We start from the raw sequence: 22,503 nt of genomic DNA on the forward strand, positions 1-22,503 counted from the left end.
TTCCGAGCATGCATCGCCCCCACAGCGAAATGGAAGCATTCAAGACAAATTTCAGCTTGCGTGCGGCAGCGAAACGTGCCGGGTTGGGAAGAAATGCTCCAGTACCCTCCAGTCCCTTCAGGAGGCTCCGACAATGAAAACCCTCCTCTGCCTCTTACCAGAGGCAGGAATTGCGCCATTTAAGTTGATGAGCGTTGGCCATTTTCAGTCTTCGCAGGGGGTCCACGTATTCCCACCTGTGACTCGTGAATGAATACAATCGCGAGCCAGCTTCGGGTCACCCACTTACCAGCGAGGGCATTTCAGGCCAATTCCAAAATGCTGTGAAGTCGCTAAAATGAAGGGCTTGCCTTTTCCCCGCACTAAACACCGGTGCTTCGATTTTTGGGTATCCAGCTTCAGACACCATGGCCCCAGGGCACCCTTATTCCCATTCGAGTCAATGGGAGAGGCAGCAGCTGAGCTCCTCTGAAACCTGCATCTTTGGGATCTAAAGCTTGCGACTCGGGGAAAGCGAGATTTTGGACTGCAGTGACCGGTGAATTTTTGCAGGTGAGCTTGTGCACAGACATGATACTGCCGCAAATCCAAGGCAGGCTGGCGATCTCTTGAGCAGAAGCAAATTTCAATTCTCCAAAAGCCTCCTTGTTTCCAAGTATACAGTGTGTTGCTTTTTCTCTTAGATCATTATTTACCTGGAAGCCATCAGGTAGTTTTCAGCATCTGAGATATTATACCTGGGTAGCAGTATTGAATCTGTGCGTTGCTCTATTCTCTCTGCATCCTCTTCTCAGTAGAGAGCTACAATGCCTATTCCACGGGATAATTTCCCCTAGTGTGCCTGACGGGAGCATGAAGGGAAACATGAGAGAGCGTGCTGTGCTATGTAGCGACCAGCCACCAGATCAGGTCAGGCTTGTTCCTGCACTTCGGTAACACTTACAGAACTTGCCATGCCGATGAAGTCTCGTTGAACGGAAGGGAATTGCATTTTGAGAGGCTTTCTGCTCCCCTCCCTCTCCCCCGCTCGATTTTTTGGATAGTTTGTCCTTTGATCCTCCCCTCCATGTGTTATATGGTCCCCTGGTCCATGCAACAAGGTGTAAACTCAAGTGCTTCCTACTGTACAGGGCTGCATACTGCTCCCTGCGCAAGCCTGCTCAGCTATACAATTATTGGCAGCCGGGGGAATGCTTCCAGCGTGAGTCATTTGATAGATGAATCCGTCCAACACGCTGTTAGTTACCTTCTCTGCTGCACTTTCCCGTTGACAAAACACTGCTGCGCACTCCATCCTCCTGAATCACTGCATACATTTTAGACATGAGTTTGCTTTTTCTTCCCCCCCTCCAGAAGAAGAGAGTCGACCAGAACACCAGTAGGCTTCACTTTGAGTAGCTCTGATTTATATTGCCCAGTGTAAGAGTTATGAGCCTGCAGAAAAGCATGCACAAGAGCATGCATACTCCCTGGTAAAACCTGTAATACACTCTGGAGAAAGAGCTCGCTTCTTCAGCTGTCCCAACAAAAATGTTCCAATAATTCAACAAAAACAAAGCTTTATTGCTTTGCTAGGTTAGGTACTCATTAGGAGAGAAGATGAGGGGCTTCACTCAACCCCACGGTGTACAAAATCCTTGCTTCTCTTTATGGGATGCTCAGGATGCTTGTGTGTGCGATATGCAACCCAAGGTGCGCAGGCAGCGATGCAAATTGTGTCCTCCTCGCTATTGCTGCCATGCATGCTCTGTGATCAAAATGCTCCTAGCTGTAGTCTACACCGGAAAGGCTGCTGGTGGCAGCATGCCCTCTCAAAGCTCCCGCGGGCCAGGTGAACCCTCCACTCTGCCACCAGAATGACGCCGTCTGTGCTGAGCAGCGAGAGGCTTCTGCCAGAGCCCTGCAGCCAGCTGAAGAAATCGGTACTCTCCCACACTGTCAGCACCGAGTAAGACTCGGCCCCTGCCTGCCCCAAGGACATGATGCAACTGGAATGGGAAGCACAGGCAAAAGGTAGGAGGGGAAACAGAGGCACCCAAAGGCAAAGAGAGTTGCCAACAGCTGTACAGCAAATCAGTGGCAGAGCTAAGGACTGACCTCCGACCTCCTACTCCAACACCCCAGCTGCTGTGAGCCGCTGCCCCCAGGGCCAGCGCCTCCACCGCTCGCGCCTTCAGAGCTTCACTCCCCACGCGGTGAGTCGCTGCTGCTCTGCGTTTTGTTTCTTAACTGCAGTAAATGCTGTTCAGAGGAGAAACCGAAACAGAAAAGAGAGCAGAAGTTTATGCATTAACCATGTAACCAGGTTCCTTCCCTTCGTTTCCATGCACAGCTGGACTCGGAGGCCTGGCGACTGCAATAAGGTCAGCGTCTTGCAACAGAAGGGAGCCGGAGCCAGACTGGGCGCCCGCACGGAGGACCGGTCTCAGCGGACACCCAAGCAGTTGGGGAAGAGCCTGGAGGTGGAAACTGCTGCTTGTGCATCTTTAATGTACCGGAGACAGCTGTGTTAGGCTGGATTCAAGCACTGCGAGAATAAAACAGATCCCAACCACAAAGGCACTCAATTTATAGCTTGCTCTCGCTTTGCAGAGCCGTACAACTGCCACATCGCCTGCAGACCCCCTCCCATGCTGCTCCTAGTTACAAGTTCCTGCCTGGTCTCAGTAGCAGATGTGCCAAAAGGCTGTCCCACCTGGGTGGGCCCGAGCCCTAATTTGAGCAGCCAAAACGAGGCCTGCTTCTCAGCGGTGCTCCAAATCCTACTCGTTTTCATGAAGTGCCGGCTTCTAAGCACCCATGTTGGAAAAACAGGGTCGCCTGCAACACGAGGCAGAGGGATACCAGATTTACCCTCCTTTGGTTAAGAGAAAATTGCAAATCCTCCCCGCGGTAGAGCCCAAGACTCCTAAAGCACCAACATATCGTGGGCTGAGGAGCACACAAGGTCTCCGAGAAAGGGACTACGAAAAGGCACGGTCTAGAAACCAGGACGCACCCCTGCCATCCCTCTCTCCTGAACGTCACCTGCTCCAGCGAGGGTACGTACGTAGCGGGAACGATCCAAGATTAACACAATCCCCTGTCAACTAAATAACCCATAATTGCCTCCCCAGGTTTGGACCTGACAGTTTTATTTTTAATAGAATCAATTCAAAAATCTACTACTCCATTAACCAAAATTAAAAAAAGAAAATCCCATTATTCTTAAGTATTTTCATATGCATTTAAAGCTGGTAGTTAACCTCTGAGTCCCATTTTTATTTGGTTTTCATTAGTTCCTCCGAAGTAGAGCTCAATTACTGTGGCTGTCCCTTAAAAGTGGAGGAAAGCAGAGGAGGGTTTTGTTTCTTTCCCCTCTCTCCCAAGCACACCGGCATTAGCCTGCCTGCCAGCCACAGGCAAAGCATCAGCACAAACCGCTGGGACAATAAAATAACCGAGAGAGAAAGCAAGAAGGCGTTTTATGCAAGGCCTGGGGGGACGTCTGCCGCGCGATGCCTGGGCAACGGGGCTGGCAACGAGCACCGATAGCAACGTTCCCCCTCGCTTCCTTCTCAAATGGAAATGGCGAGGCGGGCGAGGAGGAACGGTCCTTTCCCCGGCTCGGTGTTTCGGGGGTCGGGGAAAAAAAAGTTTGCCAGAGAGAGGAGCTGCCAGGTACGTTTGGCATGAAAAGCTCCACGCTCCCGTTTCGACATCACACGTCTCAAAAGAGACGCGCGCTGGATCCCGAGACTTGGCGGCGTGTTCAGAAAAGTCGAGACAAGAACCAAGATGTCAGCTCCTTTTGGGGGGGGAGAAAGAGAGAGAGAGAGAGACTGAACCTTATAAAGTGTCTTTCTTTCCAAAGGGGGGGAAGCACCCAGCACATGAAAGATTAATCCACAGCTTTGCCCAAAAGGGGCTACATTGTTTTTTAAAGCCTCTAACTAGTAGCTAACAGAAAATGGATTATGTTAGGCCGGATGTCAGGACTTCTCAGAAACAATAAGGGGTTGTGTATCTCATACCATCCTCATTAAAAAGATTAAAAGTACTTCCTATAGGGAAAAAAAAATACATATTTTAAAGCGGGAGCCGTAGCTTCCCCCTGCCTGTTAATGTCTCCAATCCCAGCAGATGAATTTCACTTTAATGAGATGTCATTTTTGAGAATGGTTTAACATCCCTTCAAAAAAAATCTTATCCCTAAACCTCGTAAAACCACGTCGAGATTATTAAAAGAAAATTTACCACACAGACAAAAAAAAATAAAACAAAATAGAACCCGCCAATTCGCAGAATCCATGACACGGCCGTTTTTAAATGTGATGGAAAAGGCTTTCCAAGTTATCTGCTTAAACACAGGGTTTCTGTTTACTTCTCACTTTCATGTCAAATGAATTTTGGAAGAAAAAAATTGACAGGAACTTTAAGGACATTAGTCACATTTCAACTCCCTTTCAGATTAATGCGCTGAAAGCCGAGGGGGGAGAAAACATGGAGGGGATAAGAACTGGGGCAAGAACGGCACATCTTGATAAACCAGAATTAACTCCTCACTCCCCGCGCCGAGGTCGGGCGGCTCCGAAACGCACGCTCCAGTCCGAAAGAAGGAGAAAGAGTAGGAATACAGGGAAAGGTACAGGCCGGCAGAAGTGCCGGACGGCGGCATGCACTCGCACGACTCATCAGCGTGCAAAGCTTTAGCAAATTCACTCTACTTCCTCCGAGCCGAGGGCTTTGCAGGCTACTGCTCAGCCTGAGCACGTAAGCATCGCCGCTGCTGCCACGTCCCGCAGCGGACACCAGAATTAAGGTTGAGGACTGGCCGTTTCCCAAGAAACATTAAGGGGACCTCGGATGAGCTAGAAAACCGGGGTGTTTCTCTTAGCCGTGAAGGACTTAACGAAAAAAAGTACAAAGGGGACTATTCCAGGGGCCATCGGTCCTGATGTTACATCAAAAGCAGCTTGTGATCATCCTACAGAAACCTACCGCAAAATCCTAGAAAACGAGGGTGGGAAGGGACCTCGGGAGGTCACACCTAGTCCGGCCCCCTGCTCCAAGCAGGACCATTAGGAGCAAAACCCAGTAGGAGACGTGGGGGGGAGCAGAGACTGAGGAACTCTGAACTGCAGAGCTCCCTGCCCCGAGCGAAACACGCTGCAAAATCACTCTTTTAAATGTTTAATGTGCTATCCACGAGGTCCGATCAGCGAGAGCTCAACTGGCACCGGGGATCCCAGTTGCTCCACACCTAGTGCTGGGAACCGGAGGCTCAGGCACGGCCAGGGGCTCCCACCACTCACTCAAACCACAGCTTGGGAATGTGGGAAGAGGACCAAAGAAAGGATAACGCTTTGCTGAAGACAAAGAGAAGGGGGAAAAAAAGTCTCCTTGCAATATATGGTGACTTCGATTAAACTTCCTCCCCATCAGTGCACTCAGCGATTATCGCTGGCAGCTGCCTACGGTGAAATCGTTCTGCATTTTCTCTGCAACTTTTGCGACGGCGCGTTTGACACGGCTGCCCCAGAGAAATATGGATCCCGTCCCTCCGTGATGCGTTACGACCCAGAATCACACACTCAGCAGTTGTAATCCACGGCCCCAAGAATCGACCCCCGAACTCATAAATTCAGGGTGATTTAAAGCGCACTCCCCTCGTCAATCCGTGCCACCGCAGCAGGCTTCCACTTTGCGTCTAACACGATGAAGCAGCAGGGACCCACAGCCATGCTACGCACGCTTCCCCGGAAAGCCGAAGTGCCGCCAGCCTTCCTTCATCCCTCCCTGCCTTGCGGTGACTGAACGTGCAACTTTGTGCAGCTCAGATGGGGCGAGGCAAGAGGTGCCAAATGCTTTTACTCAGCAGAGAATGTCAGCTAAAATAAACTGCAAACCTTAATGACAGAGACCAATTTCTTTGCCGTACTGTGCCCTGCACAGCTCTGGGAAGCATTTGCTGATTGAGGGGCTACTTCGGCTGACTTCTCCTGGAGGTGTTTTGAGTAAATACACAACGAGCTAGCAAGAGAAAGAAATAATTAGGTGTAATTTATTTGCCTCTAGCTGATCCTCCTTCTGGATATTTCTCAGCCATTCTGGTTGTGAATGGAGAGAAAATGCTGCTGTATCCAGAGTGCTCAGTACATATCAATCAGCAGTCGTGGCAGCCGAGCGCCCCCATCACGGGCACTCACCCCAATTGAAACGCCATAGGGAAAACGCAGGTTTGGCCATAGCACAGAAGGAGTTTCAGCCAACATCCTCAGAAGCCTAAATGCCCCCTCGGGAATTTGCCAGGACATACAGTGCTTGTGTCTGATGGCTGAAACAAGTGCAAGAAGATTAAAGATGCTCCTTGAAATGCATTGTCACCCCACCTCCCAAACCAGCTCTCCAAGCAGCCAATTTCTGCTCTTGCCTCGCTTTAAAACACCTGAAATGATAAAGCCTCCCACACTTCCCCTGGGGGGATTACTCCACAGCTTAATGGAGCTCATCACCATGAAATGGATGCCAGTATTCAGCATAAACTTTCCCTTAACCTCTTCCCACTGTACATGCTGGTCTTGCAGTGTGCCAGACACCACACTCACCAGGGTACATCCTCGGTTCTCTGACGCTCTCTCCATTTACAGTACTGTTATGCACATTCAATCCAAATGACAGAAATGACATCTAAGCCCATTTCATGTAGTCCCATGAATATTGCTTCCTGACTCTTTATAGCAAAAGGTTTAGTCAAGTCCAAACATAGAAGTACCTTTCCCTAAGTTTTGCAACTCTACCCAAAATGACAACAAAGTTCTCCTGTACAAACTGGGGCCTTATAAAACAATGTGGTCCTGTTTCTGTTGCGTCTCAGACATGTCAGGGTTCAAATCAGAAACTTCAGGTTGGAAGGGAGCTCAGGAGGTCACATCTAGTCCAATCCCCTGCTCAAAGCAGGACCAGCCCCAACTACATCATCTCAGCCAAGGATTTGTCTACCTGGGTCTTCAAAACCTCCAAGGATGGAGAGTCCGCCGCCTCTCTGGGTAACCCCTTCCAGTGCTTTATTCCCCTCCTTGTGAGAGGGATTTTCCTAATATCCACCATCCACTTCCCTTGCTGCAGCTGGAGCCCATTGCTCCTTGCCCTGCCATCTGCCCCCACTGAGACCAGCCCAGATCCATCCTCTTTGCAGCCCCCCTGCAGGGAGGTGAAGGCTGCTATTCAACCCGCCTCGGTCTTCTCTTCTCCAGACTCAATCAGCCCAGTTCCCCCAGCCTCTCCTTACCAGTCCTGGCCCCCAGCCCCACAACCATTTTCATTGCTCTCCCCTGGACTCTCTCCAACATGTCCACATCCTTTCTGTAGTGGGAGGGGGGGCCCACAACTGGACACAGGACTCCAGATGTGGCCTCCCCAGTGCTGAATAGAGTGGAAGAATCACTGCCCTCCATCTGCTGGCACCGCTCCTACCGATGCAGCCAGGATGCCGTCAGCCTTCTTGGTACCAAGGGCACAAGGGTCCTTGCACTCATTATTCTTACAATTATATTGGCAGTATAGGACTCTCCCAAGTGGCACTAACCAACGGTTCATAAACTATTCTGGTCTCTGACAAACAGCGATATGAGTTGCTTCTGAAGAAGAGGCAAAAATCCTTCAAATGAACAATTCAAGAATAATATACACATGGGGACATTGTCATCTTCACTCCACGCTCTGTAATGGTTTGTTTTATACTCCAAAAGGAGGATGATTTATATCTGTTATCAATATGTAACTGAGTGGTCCCCGAGTCCGTGCGGTCAATTCTCCACCACGTCCTGTCAAATCTTAAACCCTGTATTTCATGGTAGAGAGTTAATCACACAAAATTAGGGGTGGGAGGGACCGTACGAGGCCTAGTCCAGGAACACTGTGCATTAAAAACCATTCCCTTTTACTGACAATGTGCATTTCCTTCCATTTCACTCGCTGTCCCAATTTTACGGGAGACAGGAGATAGGCCTGGGCAACAATAACGGACAGAATTACTTCCCCTTCCTGTTTTGCAAATCAGAACCACACACGCTTTTCTCTGGTACATTCGCAGTGTTGCCTGAGCTCCCAAAAGTAATAGTCAGTGTGTGGTAAATTCATATGCTAATTATTTTAATACCCTGGCACGCAGAACAGAACCACTGATTTATGTTCAAATTTTCCACATACTCCTTTAGCAGCTCTTTATCAACAGCTGTTTTATAAGGTCTCCCTCACTTCCCAGCAACCCTACCTTCCTTTCTTTATTTTTCTTTAAAGAAGTGCTCCATCACACTCGTTTGAATCCTCATAAATAGTTCATTATAATTCACCCAGGTACTTGTGTCCTTCTAAGAGCGCTGAAAAGAATTGCCTCGTAATTCTGTGCCGGGCTGGTGATCAGAGGTAACCCAGTGCTGGCAGTGCAAACCAAGGGGAGGAAAAATGACTTACCAGCAGAGAGTAAGGCAGCTTTTAAGGCATCTCCAATGGACTCCTTATATGTGCCCCACCGGAGCCACCCTTTCACTGTAACTGCAAGCTTAGGAAAAACTAATCAGCAGGTTTTTATGGCAGATGAGTTCAATCAAACGACGGTGACTGTACAAAGGGGTTCAGTAACTTGTCCCAAAATGCCCGTTTCATGGGGCGCTTGAGTCCCATTTGCAAAAGTGCTGGGGAACAACGAGCTCGAGGCTCTTAAACGCCTTAGTCCTTTCTGAAAATGGAACAGAGGCTCCGACGCCACTCGGACCCCTCTGTAAAGTCGACCTCTTTTGTGGACAAGGCTCAGGACTGCAAACTGGGAGATCCAAGTCTTATTCCTAGCTCAAAGACAGTACAACCTGGGAGCAACTTGCTAACCTCTCTATAACTCGGGTTCCTCGTCTCTAGAGAAAGGCTAACCCTGGCCTCTCTCAGAGAAGTGACAGGCAGTTCATTCACGTTTGCAAGGCAAGGCCAGACTCGGAGGAAGGTTCAGTACAATTGCACAGTATACCGCCGGTCCAGGAAGTCATAAATGGAAGCTCATAATCGGTGTAGGCGTTGAGGTTTAATTTTTGAAGCGTGCATAAACTGACATGGGAGAGGCAAGAATTCTTGTAGGTGATCTCTTTTTTGGACTGAGTGCACGGCTGGGATAGATTGAGACAGGTTTCCAGGCATCATGGTACTCTTCTTCAGGCCTCATGCACTGAAGCTCTGGCTCACAAAAATCCTCGCCTTGTGTACATTTCCCTGGGCCACTGCAGCTACAACACCGCTTTAATTGTGAATTTTAAACAGAGAAACCCAGGATCCCTGCTTACGAGAAGAGGCTGAGGGACCTGGGCTGATCGAGTCTGGAGAAGAGAAGACCGAGGGGGATTGAATAGCAGCCTTCACCTCCCTGCAGGGGGGCTGCAAAGAGGATGGAGCTGGGCTGGTCTCAGTGGGGGCAGATGGCAGGACAAGGAGCAATGGGCTCCAGTTGCAGCAAGGGACGTTGAGGTTGGATATTAGGAAAATCCCTCTCACAAGGAGGGAAATAAAGCACTGGAACAGGCTCCCCAGAGAAGTCATGAACTCTCCATCCTTGGAGGTGTCTAAGACCCAGGTAGACAAAGCCTTGGCTGGGATGATAGAGTTGGGGCTGGTCCTGCTTGGAGCAGGGGGTTGGACTAGATGTGACCTCCTGAGGTCCCTTCAACCTCATTTTCTGATTCTGTGAGTCAATGCTCCTGCCAATTAACATGCAACTTGTGTTAGCAGCCAGCCACCAATGCGGTTCTGCATTCGGCAGAAATTCGAAACAGCAAACCGAGGCGGGTAAGTGGCGCTGGCACGTATGCCCGGAGTGCATGTCTTGAGGCTCGAGGCTTCGACTCACTCAGGACTCCACTGCCTACGGTCAAGTTAGCGACTCCGATGCACAGAGTTAACATGCGCGTCCCAGCTGACAAAAGGGGGAAATAATACAGATCGAGCAACAGAAGAACGACTCTGCCCTTAACCTCCAGCGTCTCGAAGCTGTGCTCACCGCTCAGTGGAAGCGTGAAATAGCCATTTACCTCCATTACAGGAAAGAATAAGCTGACCTTTTAAACAGTGTGGTAACAAAATCTCAGGAAGGCAAAACGACTATTTCACTCCTCCGAAGAAGCTCGTAACAGGACTCGAGAAATGTCAGCAAAAAGTAGATCAAGTAGCGAGGAAAATCTCAAAGGAAAACATTACTCTGCCAAGATCCAAATGAGCACGGGGGTAATGCTGGAAAAATGTCAGCCTTTCAGACTGCTGCCCTGGGAGGGGACTTCACGAAATTAGCTGGAGCGAGCTCACCACCTCTTCCTACAAAAGCACGGCAGGGAGCTCGCTGATGAGGCCGCAGAGCCTCCCCAATCCACTGGCCCTTCACCGGCAGGCTGCTTAAATAACCAGTGTGCACTGGGGAAGCTGCACTGTCTGAAGGGGAAAGCACAGAGCTGGAACGCTGGGTTTTGTCCCAGCTCCGCTACTGACTTCTCGTGTAGCCTTAGGCAAGTTGCTTCACATAAGAGAGAGGTCCCTGCATAAATCGCTTGCCATCTAAATAAGGAACTTGGCAGGCACGGGAGACTATCGCGCAAGCCAGGCAAGGGAAGCACAGGTTAGAGGACACAGTTTCTCAGCTTAAGATGGCCTGTTTTGGTGACTTAAACATCCATGCAGAGGGAAAACAGTCGTTCCTTAGAAAAAAGGATCTGACTGAAGCAAGGAAGGCAGACTTGATTTCGGGAGGGCATCGCCAGCAAAAGGCACGTGGAACAACGACCTCCAGGGACTCTAACGAAGGGCACAAAGAGGAGGCTGGTATCGCCCAGATGGGTGTGATGCCCCAACCCTGCAAGGGCTGGAGAGGTAGCAACTTCTCTCTCTCTCAGGCTTGCCTCTCCCGTCACATCAGGCCCTACTGTGGGGAATGATGATGGCAAAAAAATCCTGGGCAAATCACGCAGGAAAAAAGGAACCAGATCCAAGGAGAAATCTAATGACTTACAAACAGAGAGCGAGCTAATAGGGACACATGGCACCCTAGGCACATGCAGCTCTGAAATAGCCACTGGTCCAGCCTGAAAAAACCACCAGTCCTTCCTCAGCAAACAAGTCCAGCATCCTCCCATCGCCCAGCAGGATCAGCCCAGCACGGCTTTCCTGAGACGACGCACAGCATCTAGCTAAGGGGCATGGCGAGAAGCCAAAATCTCCCATTTTCCCCGAGTGGGAAGAAATTGGCCCTCAGCCTTTCTGTCCACGGCCCAATTTAACAAGTGCAAAATGATTGTTTTGCGCACAGCCTCTGGCACAGGAAGCCACGCAGCACAGCTGCTTTCAGGTAGCACTTGGCCCCCCAGAGCAATGCCGTGCAGGGGCAGCTGAGCTACCTCTGGACACGCTACCTCCTGGACTAGGACCTGGGCTAGTGCATGACTGAGTCAGCTCTGCCGCTTAACAAAGCCTTTCTCAAGCCACAGGAACACCGTGAGCTGGGCAGGGGGTTAGTTGACTTCCCCAGCCCCGGTCCTAGATCCATCCTTGCAGCCTACCGCCGCAGCCCCCCTGGCAGGCTGCAGACTGACCGAGAAACGACCGAGTCCTTCACTGGCAAATACTTTCCCTTCTCTCTAGCTACAGCGTTTGGATGCAGTGCTGGATTTCATGACAGCCCCTCAAGGTGAACTGCAAAACCTTTCCAAAGCAAGCATCTGGGTTTCCAAATTAGCAATGGGGCATATGTGCAGATGCATCACACGTGCACGCACATTCAAACCGGTTGCCCCTGAAGTGCCCTGCCAAGTCCTGGCTTCCAGGCTCTGCCAGGCTGCCCACGAAAGCAATACGAGCTGGTAACATATGGGCAGCGATGCCGCGCTCAGACTCGCCGGGCTAAAACAGACTTGTTTTACAGCCACTTTGTTCTCTGCCGTGCTTCCTTGCCGTTGGCTTATTCTCGTTTCATCTGCCATTGTGTTCGGCTGCTACCTCGTTTGTCACCTCTTTGTGACAAGGCTTAATCTTGCAAATGAGTGTGCGTAGGATAAAAGTAGGCATTTTACAATTATGATTCTATATTGTATAATATGTAGTTTTAAGCACTAATTAAACCCCTCCTTCACCATAATGACAGCAAAGCACCTGAGAGCGCTCCATCAGCGGTTGAGCCGAGCCCCCCCCATCTACACTGGTGACCACCCGTCGTCTCAGCGTGTCCCTGCCCGTCTCCACCTGTCCTAAGCTCTTTGCCTTTTGGAAGCACTTTGGAGCAGAGACTGTCTTCTTGTTCGGGGCCTGGGGAGCCCGTGCTGCGACTGGGGCCCTCAGTGCGGCTGCGCTGCCTATTCATATTAATAAGAGCAGCTTAATGAAGCACTTCAATAATAATTATAATTACAGTTCCACATTGCATCGGTCACAGAGCCAAATCCAAGCAGCCGCTGCACCGCGGGAGGAGCAGAGAGATGGCTTGCACAGGATTGCACAGATTGGTGCGGAGATTACATCGTGCTTACTCTTTGGAAAAAAGCTTAGCAATTCACTTGCAACTCTTCCTTCCTAAACTAGGTTTTTTGGAGCACCTGATCCGTAAGCCCAAGCAGCGCTCGGGAATCCGCCACGCACCTTGGCGTAACAGGACAAGTATCGCTCGCCACCCCACATTTCACTGCTTCCAGGGCTTGGATGCATGGACCCAAGCACGGACTCCCTCCATTCTTCCAGAGTGAGTTCCTGAGACAGTTGCATGTCACAAGAGATGTCCCAGCCTTTCTATATTGCTTCTCCTGAACCTTAACAAATCTGCCATGTAATCCTGGGTTTAGGAGCTCGGACGCTCCCGACTGCTGCCTTGCAAAGCACGCTCTTCTGGGGGCATCTTACTATTTGTCCTGCTAAAGTCTGCGGGGACAGCCTGACTTCAGGGAAGCAACTCAATTAGCAAGGAAGGTCCCGTCTCTGACGGGCAGTATTTTCCCATTCTCCACCCACCAGCACCGATCAAGGTATGTCCTAGCCAGCACCTCATACCAACAGCGCAGGAAAATGTGATGAAAGAGGGGCCTGGCCAACAGAGGCGGCAGCAGCAGCATGGCTGGCAAACGAATGACCACAAGCCGCCTGCTATTTCAAGTATCTGCTAATAAAAGTTTACGAGTGTGCAGCACCGCTTGTGCCGCAGCGAGCTCTTCACCGATCGAGCGCTCCTGTGGCCACAGGAGGATTAGGACGGGGCTAAGATTTCTCGCATGATTCACACGCGATGACCACACAGGATATCGACAGGCAAAAAATGAAATTTAAGGCCGGCAAGTTGCAGCCTGGGTGAACGGCGTCCCCGCCAAGCAGGAAGCGATAAGAGGGAGGAGTGAAAAGGAGAATCAATAAATCTTAACCTCATTCACAATGATCTGAAGCTCTTATTAAGTAAATTAATTTAAGTTAATTTAACTCGATCATGACTCCCGATCACAGTGATTTAGTGAGGGGGAAATTGCATTAGGAAAGGCCATGCTCACTAGATATAAGAACGGAAGAAAATTAGATCCACTTAGCAATGTGAATTAATATGGAAATAGCAGGTGTAAATTTAACCTTATCAAGAGAGTGAAAATTATCTTCATAAATTTGTAGAAATAGCCCCCAAGTTGCTTATAAATCTATTTAAAACAAAAATATTACAAAAAGTGCAGTAAAATTAATTTAAAATATACTCCCATCTATCGCCTCCAGAAAAGTCAGCAGCAGGGCGAAGTTTAATGCAATCTAGCAATAAGAGGAGAAAGCAACTAATCACCGAGGGATTAGCGTTGGGTGCCTATGGCGGCAGCATTTCCCCCACCACTCATGGTTCCTCCAGGCAGATTTGTCCTCTGCCTCTGGCCAGCTGTTTTATGGGTCTTGCCTACAACAGAGCTAATGCTACAGACCTCCCACGAGACTTCCCTGCTGCTGAGACGGAAAAGATGCCACAACCCTACTCGCAGCAGGATCCACCTTTGCAGAAAACAAGGCAGATGAGAGATGCGGCTCCCACCTGAAGCCCATTAAATAAAAGGGACACCCAGAAGACGTAGGGCCTCGTGCATCATGAGCAAGCTGGATTCGAACAGCTGGAGCCTGCCCAGCCCTGCCAGCTCCGACTGCGGTAGCCAAGTAAACCCAGCGCTGCGTCGGGCCCGTGCAAGTCCCTTGGCTGTACAGCACGGTGGCTCGGCGCCAAAGGGGCGTGAAAAAGAGCGTTTGCTGTTCTGTCTGACGTATCAAAAGGTAAAACTAAAAGGTCAGTAAATCACAGCGGCAGCCTCGCAGCAAGCAAGCCACAAGCTCGCCGGAGGGAGGATGCCACGCGCATGTGCTCGATCTAACCCCCGCGCCGATGCAAAACCTCCCCGCTCTTTTGGCACAGCCACTCATCTTCTGCTTGCTGCTCTGCCCAGCCACGTCCTGGCGCTCCCCCCCTCGAAACAGGCTCAATTCTTGCCACCAGCAGCGCTCCCGGATGGGCTGGGCTACGTCATCATGAAGTGTCGCAGTAGCGTGCAGGGACCGAGTTCAGCTGGGATTGTACAAACTCAAGGATACCACGCCGACGAGCTTACAAATCTCAGCAACCAAGTAACATGCGAAGGGAAGGGGGAAAGGGTTTATATCCAGAGGAATAGAATATCCAGCAAGGCTCAGGATCATTTAAAAACAATTTTAAAGATAGCAACAAGCCAACTTTGTTGGGCTGGCCACCTTCAACGCAAGTCATTTCCAAGAGTGGAGTATACTGAATAGGTCTGAGATGTCACCGAACCAAGGAAGACATATCCCCAACCCAGGTCAGTCCCCACGCCTTCCTCCACTGGTGCAGGATGGTTGTCTCCTAAAACAGCCTCCGGTGCTTCCTCCAGAACGGTTTTTAACAGCCCAAACGCCCGGACTTCCCCTCCCTCCCTCCAGAGAGCAGCTCACAGCCTAATAGATCATTTTTTGTTACACTCCATTGTTCAGAACATCCTCTCCGATGCCTAAGAAAAATGTAAGAACTATAGAAAAAGCATTTGCCATGTGCTTTCACCCGGCCGGCCGTATGATTGATCACACGCAACGAAGGTAATAGGAAGACTGAATCGGAGATTTATGGCTTCTTTAAAATATAATTGTTTTAATTTGAGGATGGCATTTTATCAAGATTTGTATGAAGCCGCCATAAGATCTAAACTACACAATTTAATGAAGTCAAAGATTAATAAGGAGAAGATTATTCCACAAGTGGAAGCTCTCCGCCAATCAAAACCGAATCGGGTTACTCCTCGCTAACGTGATGGCTCTGGTGAGCAAGACTGATAGTCCAGCCCAACGATCTCTGCTCCTCCCGGAGGCCCCTAGCCCCTTTCCTCCCCACTACCGCCCCTCACCAGTCAGATGCTCAATTAATCAGATGCTCAAATCGCGTGGTAACGAGCAGGCCATAAGGACCTGGATAGAGCAGAATCGAGGAGAGATCTGCTTCCCTACAGCAAACAGTGAAGCCAGTTTCTACTTTCAGTCTGATCTTGCCCCTCTCTCATAACTTCCCCAACATGAATCGCACCCATCTCTCATTCTGCAAGGCTCGTTTTGCTTCCTCCCGTGGTACCACCACTCTCCTCCTGCCCACTCCTGAACGGGACTCCCACGCATCATCCCACGCGTCGATGGGACAACGGTCTCGTGCAGCGCGTGATATAGTACGATGACGTTCCTCCATATAACCACCCCCAGGCTACAAAGCATTGTTGTCCTGTTTTACTGGCTCAGGAAGTGATTTCAGAGCCCTGATCAACTAGCAAATCGTGTCTACAGGACGCAACTTCCCTTCCTACCTGGTAAGATCGGGGCAATTATGGAATATGATGGGTGTGACCCTGCTACCCTTGCTCAAAGTCTCTCTTTCCAGGCCCGGTTAGAGGAGCATTAAACGTAGAGAGACACTGAAGCAGCAGTTTTGTCCAGATCCTTCACAGAACATTTGTGGTCAAGAGAAAAAAAAAAAAAAAGAAGAAACAAAAATCAATCTTCTCTCTGGCTTTCAGATAAATGGGCAATATTTGTAGTGAATGCAGTAACAGAGGGAGAATGGTCATTTTAACAAGACTGTCTGTACCACATAAAGAAAGAGGCAACTGTTTCCACCGAGATAGGTTCAACTTAATGGATTTAAATAAAGGAGCAAGAGGCGATCAATACTGCTGGTTCAGGAAGGAAAAAAAAGAGAGAGAAACATTCTCCAGATATACCTAACTTAACAGAGGAGGGAGCAACTTCCAGGCTGATGGCAATGTAATTGCATTGGTTAGGGGCAACTACGGACTTAGTACAGTTCACTCGGGGGTCTCTGCCATTCAGAATACCTGGAGAGACCTGGCAAATTGTCACTGCAAATGGCAGAGGTTAGAGTAGACAACCCCTGGTTCTGAACCCCTTAATACTGACAACTGACCTGAATAGGGACAGACCAATTTAATCTCTTGACAAAGAGGCATCAGGACTTACCTTCACCACAAACCTCGATTTAACATTGGAGCAAATCTGGACAGGACTTAACCTGAACAGTTTCCTGGGCTGTTATTCTTCCTGTGCTCTCGGAGAATGTTATAGGGTATTTAATACCCTATTAAAGAGCATTTAAAACCAAAAAAGGCTCCTCCTTTTACCAAAAATGCACCTGCTTTTCTATGACAAAATTGCCAACAGAAGCAACAGTGATCAGTAATCTAATGGCTTCTGATCCAAAACTTGATAGATTCTGTATTATGAGAACACTGGAGGACCAAAGAGGAATAAGAAATGAATTGCAAGAAATATGTCTTCATACAGAATCACAGACAATGAGGGTGTGAAGGGAGCTCAGGAGGTCACATCTAGTCCAATCCCCCTCTCCAAGCAGGACCAGCCCCAGCTACATCATCCCAGACAAGGATTTGTCGAGACCAGTCTTGAAAACCTCCAAGGATGGAGACTCCACCACCTCTCCGGGTAACCTGTTCCAGTGTATTACATATACATTACAGCTCCACGTATATACACACATACCTGGAGCTGTAACACCCAATGAACAAACTATAAAGGAAAACCGAGACTTTGGCAAAAAGGGTCTGCAATTTTACTGTACAGCATTTTCTTTTTTTAAACAAAGATAAGGGTGCTCCATTTGGGCTATTCCAGAAATAGCATAATGACCTGTTCGGTTGTCTGGCCTACCCTAGTGGCACAACCCCACAAGCACTTGTAGACTGCGGGTGACCGACCATACGCTATCTTAGAATCACAGACAAAGAGGGTGGAAGGGAGCTCAGGAGGTCACGTCTAGTCCAACCCCTGCTCCAAGCAGGACCAGCCCCAGCTACATCATCCCAGACGAGGCTCTGTCCAGCTGTGTCTTAAAAACCTCCATGGATGGAGAGTGCACAACTTCTCTGGGGAGCATGCTCCAGTGCTTTACTACCCTCCTCATGAGTACATTTTTCCTAATATCCAACCTCAACCTCCCTTGCTGCAGCTTGAGCCCATTGCTCCTTGTCCTGCCATCTGCCCCCACTGAGACCAGCCCAGCTCCATCCTCTTTGCAGCCCCCCTGCAGGGAGGTGAAGGCTGCTATTCAATCCCCCTCCGTCTTCTCTTCTCCAGACTCAATCAGCCCAGTTCCTCCACTCATCAGTCATGATCCCCAACCCGCGAACCACTCGTGTTGCCCTCCACTAGACTCCCTCCAACTTGTCCATATCCTTTCTGTAGTGGGGGATCACATCTAAAGCCATCTCTCCCCTGTCATACCCTGCTGCACATCCACCACCCCTGGTTTAGAGAGACATCCTTGAAGATGGTTCCCAGCTCTGTAGGCTGTTCCTGTGAAGCGTAGGGGTAAGCTGTAGAGCAGTATGTAAAAAGAACATTCCCCCTGAGTGACAGGGAGGATGAAGGGGCCATCAGAAGCTTAGAAAAAGGCATAGGAGGCAGCTGCAAAGATACCGAGGACAGACATATAGGGTGCCAACCGTCCAAGAAAGTGAGCACTTAAAGCCAACTGTGGAACCGTAACTCTGCCAGTTTGCTGTATTCACGCAGTAACAGGTGAGTGACTGCACATGACTATGTAATTTGGCAGATGCAGTGAATGCTGTATACTGACCCAGTATAGACATATTAGATTAGACATTAGGAGGAACTTCTTCACAGTTCGAGTGGCCAAGGTCTGGAACGGGCTCCCAAGGGAGGTGGTGCTCTCCCCTACCCTGGGGGTCTTCAAGAGGAGGTTAGATAGGCATCTAGCTGGGGTCATCTAGACCCAGCCCTCTTTCCTGCCTATGCAGGGGGTCGGACTCGATGATCTATTGAGGTCCCTTCCGACCCTAACATCTATGAATCTATGACCCATCTCACACATTGGACTGAAAGCTGCCCCTAGTCCCAACCGAACGACTATTTAAAAACCCCATGCACCACAATGTTCAGCTATAACAAGCCCTTTGGCTTCTGACAATTCAGATAAAAATCCATTGTTACCCCAAAATGACTCCAAAAGTTGCACCTAAGTCAGAGGCACCAAGTTATGAAAGCCAACGGGATAAAAAGTGAGAACAAGAGAAAGACTTCCAAAAACTTCGCAAAAGCTGACATTTTCTAAACTCGCACTTCCCCCGTGACTGGTGCAATTAACTCCAGATTTTCCCAAAGCAATTCTCTGCACAGAGAAGAGCACGTGTGAAGCTTCAAATCAGCTAAATTAGCTCGTGAGGAGTTGGGGTGGGGGGGGGGGAAAAATGATGCTGTAACTGGGTTCCCTTTTTAAAATATTTGCCTTTGCACAGTAACCAACACACACCATAAAAGCAAGGACCTCAGAAAGCTCCCCGGAGGGAAAAATCCAACACGCTGGACCCAAAACCTATTAGTGGGTCAGCTGTGCACCCAAAACCTATTACTGGAGCTTTTTAGAACAAGAAAGGGCAAGGGGATGGCTTGCAGAAGCATTCAGTGCTGTTCTTCGTGCCTCCTTCAATGGAGGAATCTCATCTCAGATAGTGGCCAAAAAAGTTTCAGAGGAAGAGATGAGACAATCTATCAAATCCAGGGTAATCTGATCCCTTCTCCCATAAATCCGTCTCATCCTCATCTCTAACAGTTAGAAGCTGGCTTAAGCCCTCAAACACAGCACTTCGTATCCTCTGCCATGATGCTTTTCATCATGAATTGTAACAATATATCAGATAAGATATCCAGACTTGAAAACAACCATTTGTTTTAAATCTCATTCTTTTTTGGCCTAAAGGTTTCCCGCGGCAAGAGGTTTGATAGGCGACTTCCACGTGGCGGGGAAGGAAGCAGCTTTGGGTCGGCCTGCTCTTGTTCACACAGCCCGGAGGAGTTTTGGCAGAGAGCAGCTCTGGGGCACTCACCCCATGCAGCTTCTGTGTTTGCAGCCAAGGGATGGGAGGGGAGGGGTATTTCCAATTAAAAACCTAGAGACACAAGGCTAGCACAGTGGGCCCGCGGACCTTGAGGGCTGACAGCTGCGGGTGCTCTCCGGCGCAGTCCTCAACAGGCACTTGCTCAGAGGAGAATCGCATGCATTTCCCCAGCTCCCTTACAGGTTATTTAACTGCTAGGTGAAAACAATTAATTGCAACAGGGAGTAAATAGGAAGTGGCTTGCATGACTGTGGGAAAAAGCTATCTGTCACCAGCCCGACTGAGGCTAACATGATTACTAATAAGATTTTACACTTTAAGTCAATATACTGGGCATAGAAGCTGCTAAACAAACAGAAAAATTAAGTGATTCCTGTGACTAATATGCAAGAGTAACATAATAGACTAGCATAGTTAAGCAACCCGCATCGCTGCTTCTCCAGTTCCCGAAGCTGATTTATCCTGAGACACCATCTCAATGGCAGCTGAGGACCACAGCCAATAAATGTTACCTGGATCCTGCAAGCCGCCTCGTCTTCCAGCTGGGAATGGGGTCGCTGAAGGACGACAAGGACCCTGAAGGGGAAGCCACATTCTTCTTCACTATCCTATAGCGGGTCTTTATGACTTTATTAGCCGGGGGGCTCCTCACAAGGTGCAGGCTGGACCCTGGAAGAAAGTGAACAGGAGAGCTTGAATTAAAGGAGAGAATTTGAGAAGAGGCCAACCTGCCTGATTCATACCGTCTTGATAAGAGTGACTGCTGGCTAAGACTAAGAACAACACTACTCCTCCATTGAACCAAGTGATCTTCAGCCGGCTCAGTAAGGAACATCCCGCCAACACACACATGCACACACGCGCGCACACCAAAGCATAACACAACCACTCGGATGGTTAATGCAGCATTCAACCTTTTTTCCATCCAAGGCAGGGACAGGCCTAGCAAGAACAGCCGGGTCTGGTGTTGCATTTAACTCAGGGGGTCAGCTAGCATCTGCCTACAGAGACTCTTACGGTGGCAAGTGGGTCACAAATACACTGACCCTGAGAAACAAAAAGAGCAATTCCCGCAGCTGCTCAGCCAAATCTGTTGGAGGGTGAAGGAATGATCTGCCCATGTCAACAGGCACAAGACACTTTGGACGCATCTACACGTGCATTAATGCGCTTTAGCTAATGCGCATTAAATCTAGTACCTCCACTGCGAGATACTAGGAAAATGTGCATTAGCCTGTCTTAATGCATATTATCTAAAGAGCACAGGGCATTTATACACATACCTTTTCGTCCCGTGACACACCGGAGACCCACCGGTTCAGAACAGACTCAATTAGTCGAGTCTGCTCTGCACATGAGCTGATGCGAACTGCGCTGTGCCGCGTGCAGTTGTACAAGCAGCAAAATGTGCATCAGCGCACAGAAAATGCTGGCGGTGAGCTTTTGAACTGAAGCACCTTCTTGGCATTTTAGTTCAAAAGTGCATTGCTGCCATTTTCTCAGCACTGACAAGCATTTCGCCGCCTATACAACTGTAAGTGTCGCAGCACCGGGCACTTTTCAAAGCACCCAGTGCTGCGACACCTGCACGTGTAAAAACACACGGTTTTTAAGTGATGCTTAATGCACATTAGCCTATTTTAATGTGCATTAACTAAACAGCAGGGGGGGGGTTTAGTGATGCATTAATGCGCATTAAAATAGGCTAATGTTCATTAAAGCACACGTGTAGACGCGCCCCTTAGTCCTCAGCTGTACCATTGCACGCTACTGATCAAAATGAGCATCATCCCAACTGTGTATTAAGGAGCAGAAATATTCCAGCCTTCCTAATGTGCAACAGTCCTTGGAGACATTCAAGCCCATTCGGAGAGAACACCTTTATATCCCTGACATCTACATTCGAAACAGATTTATGTATTTAATCATTTTCATTTTCATAATATTTTGCAATATGATCTACACGCTGGTTTATTCTACTGAATGCTTCATGCAATTAACAGTTATATGTTCAACTCTGTTTTTCCTCTACTTGATAGCTCGCAATTTTTTTCACAGCTTTAAGGAATGCGTCTAATTGCCTGACTTTTATAACATACGGCTATAACTGCCCAGATAATTAAAGCTGACACTACATGCTGAGACTAAGTCTTCTGGTTTTATAACTGATTTAAAGGGCTGGCTGTTTTTCTTGGAGATCCTCTAATTAAAATTATTGGAAGGTGGAGAGAGAACGAGACCCACTTTTATTTTTATTTTGAAAACTTTGTGCCTGCCCAATATTCGCCTCTGCCTTACTCGTGTGCTAGCTACACTAGGTGCCTGGTAATAACTAGGTGGTTAGAAGTACGGAGCAGCCACTACAAAGGTGTCTCGACTAGAAAAATGAGCATCGGTAGGAGCGCAGTCAGCTAAGATCCAGTGTAGACAGAGCACATTTCCACTGCGGGGTCATAATATGCCCCAGAGCTGGAACAGAGGGAAAACATTTTCCCCCTGTTCAGCAACTCGATGCCTCTGTCAGGTTCTCAAGGGGTGGAACAGAAAGCGTAGCATGGCCCTTTTCCAGCTTCAGCCGGAGGGTCAGCATCTTTGGCATATGAGAAAGGGGAGAGAAGATGGCTCGACTGGGGAGGTGAGCGGCTAGAGGCCTCACAAATAAAAATAAATGCTGCAACTCTCCCATGAATTATGACATGCAAACGATGACCCCTGAGGAACGCCAAGATGGTTGAGTTAGCCTGCAGAGCGTCACACACACTTCACCCTGCGGAAATCCTCTTTTCTAGGCAGTCAGACTTGGAAAGAGTTCAGTACAAATAACTGGGCTGACTCTCGTCTGGCAAGGCATCTGCCTCCACTGAAGTTCATGCAGCAATGGTAGTCATTTTAAAAGTGCCACATCCTCTTCTGGCAGCTGCAGCTTCTGCTGTTATACGGTAGGGCTGGCATTACAAATATTCAGCGGTTGTATCAGATAAAACCCCATTTTCATTTCACCAAACGCAGGGGTTTACGCAGCCAAGGGGGCAATGCCCAGAGAAGACTGCAG

The 22,503-nt window shown here is 49.0% G+C and overlaps 1 protein-coding gene across 2 annotated transcripts in view; it reads right to left on the reverse strand.

The window, feature by feature from the left end:
* Positions 1-22,503, reverse strand: part of ZC3H3 (zinc finger CCCH-type containing 3) — a 271,056-nt gene that overhangs the window by 155,980 nt on the left and 92,573 nt on the right. For both annotated transcript variants that reach the window (XM_006031073.3, XM_025212740.1), the window contains exon 4: positions 19,964-20,120. In XM_006031073.3, the coding sequence (XP_006031135.1) occupies positions 19,964-20,120 (157 nt within the window). The remainder of the gene's footprint in view (positions 1-19,963; positions 20,121-22,503) is intronic.

Source organism: Alligator sinensis, unplaced genomic scaffold (genome assembly GCF_000455745.1).
Source record: "Alligator sinensis unplaced genomic scaffold, ASM45574v1 scaffold1054_1, whole genome shotgun sequence".
NCBI classification, from domain to species: Eukaryota; Metazoa; Chordata; order Crocodylia; family Alligatoridae; genus Alligator; species Alligator sinensis.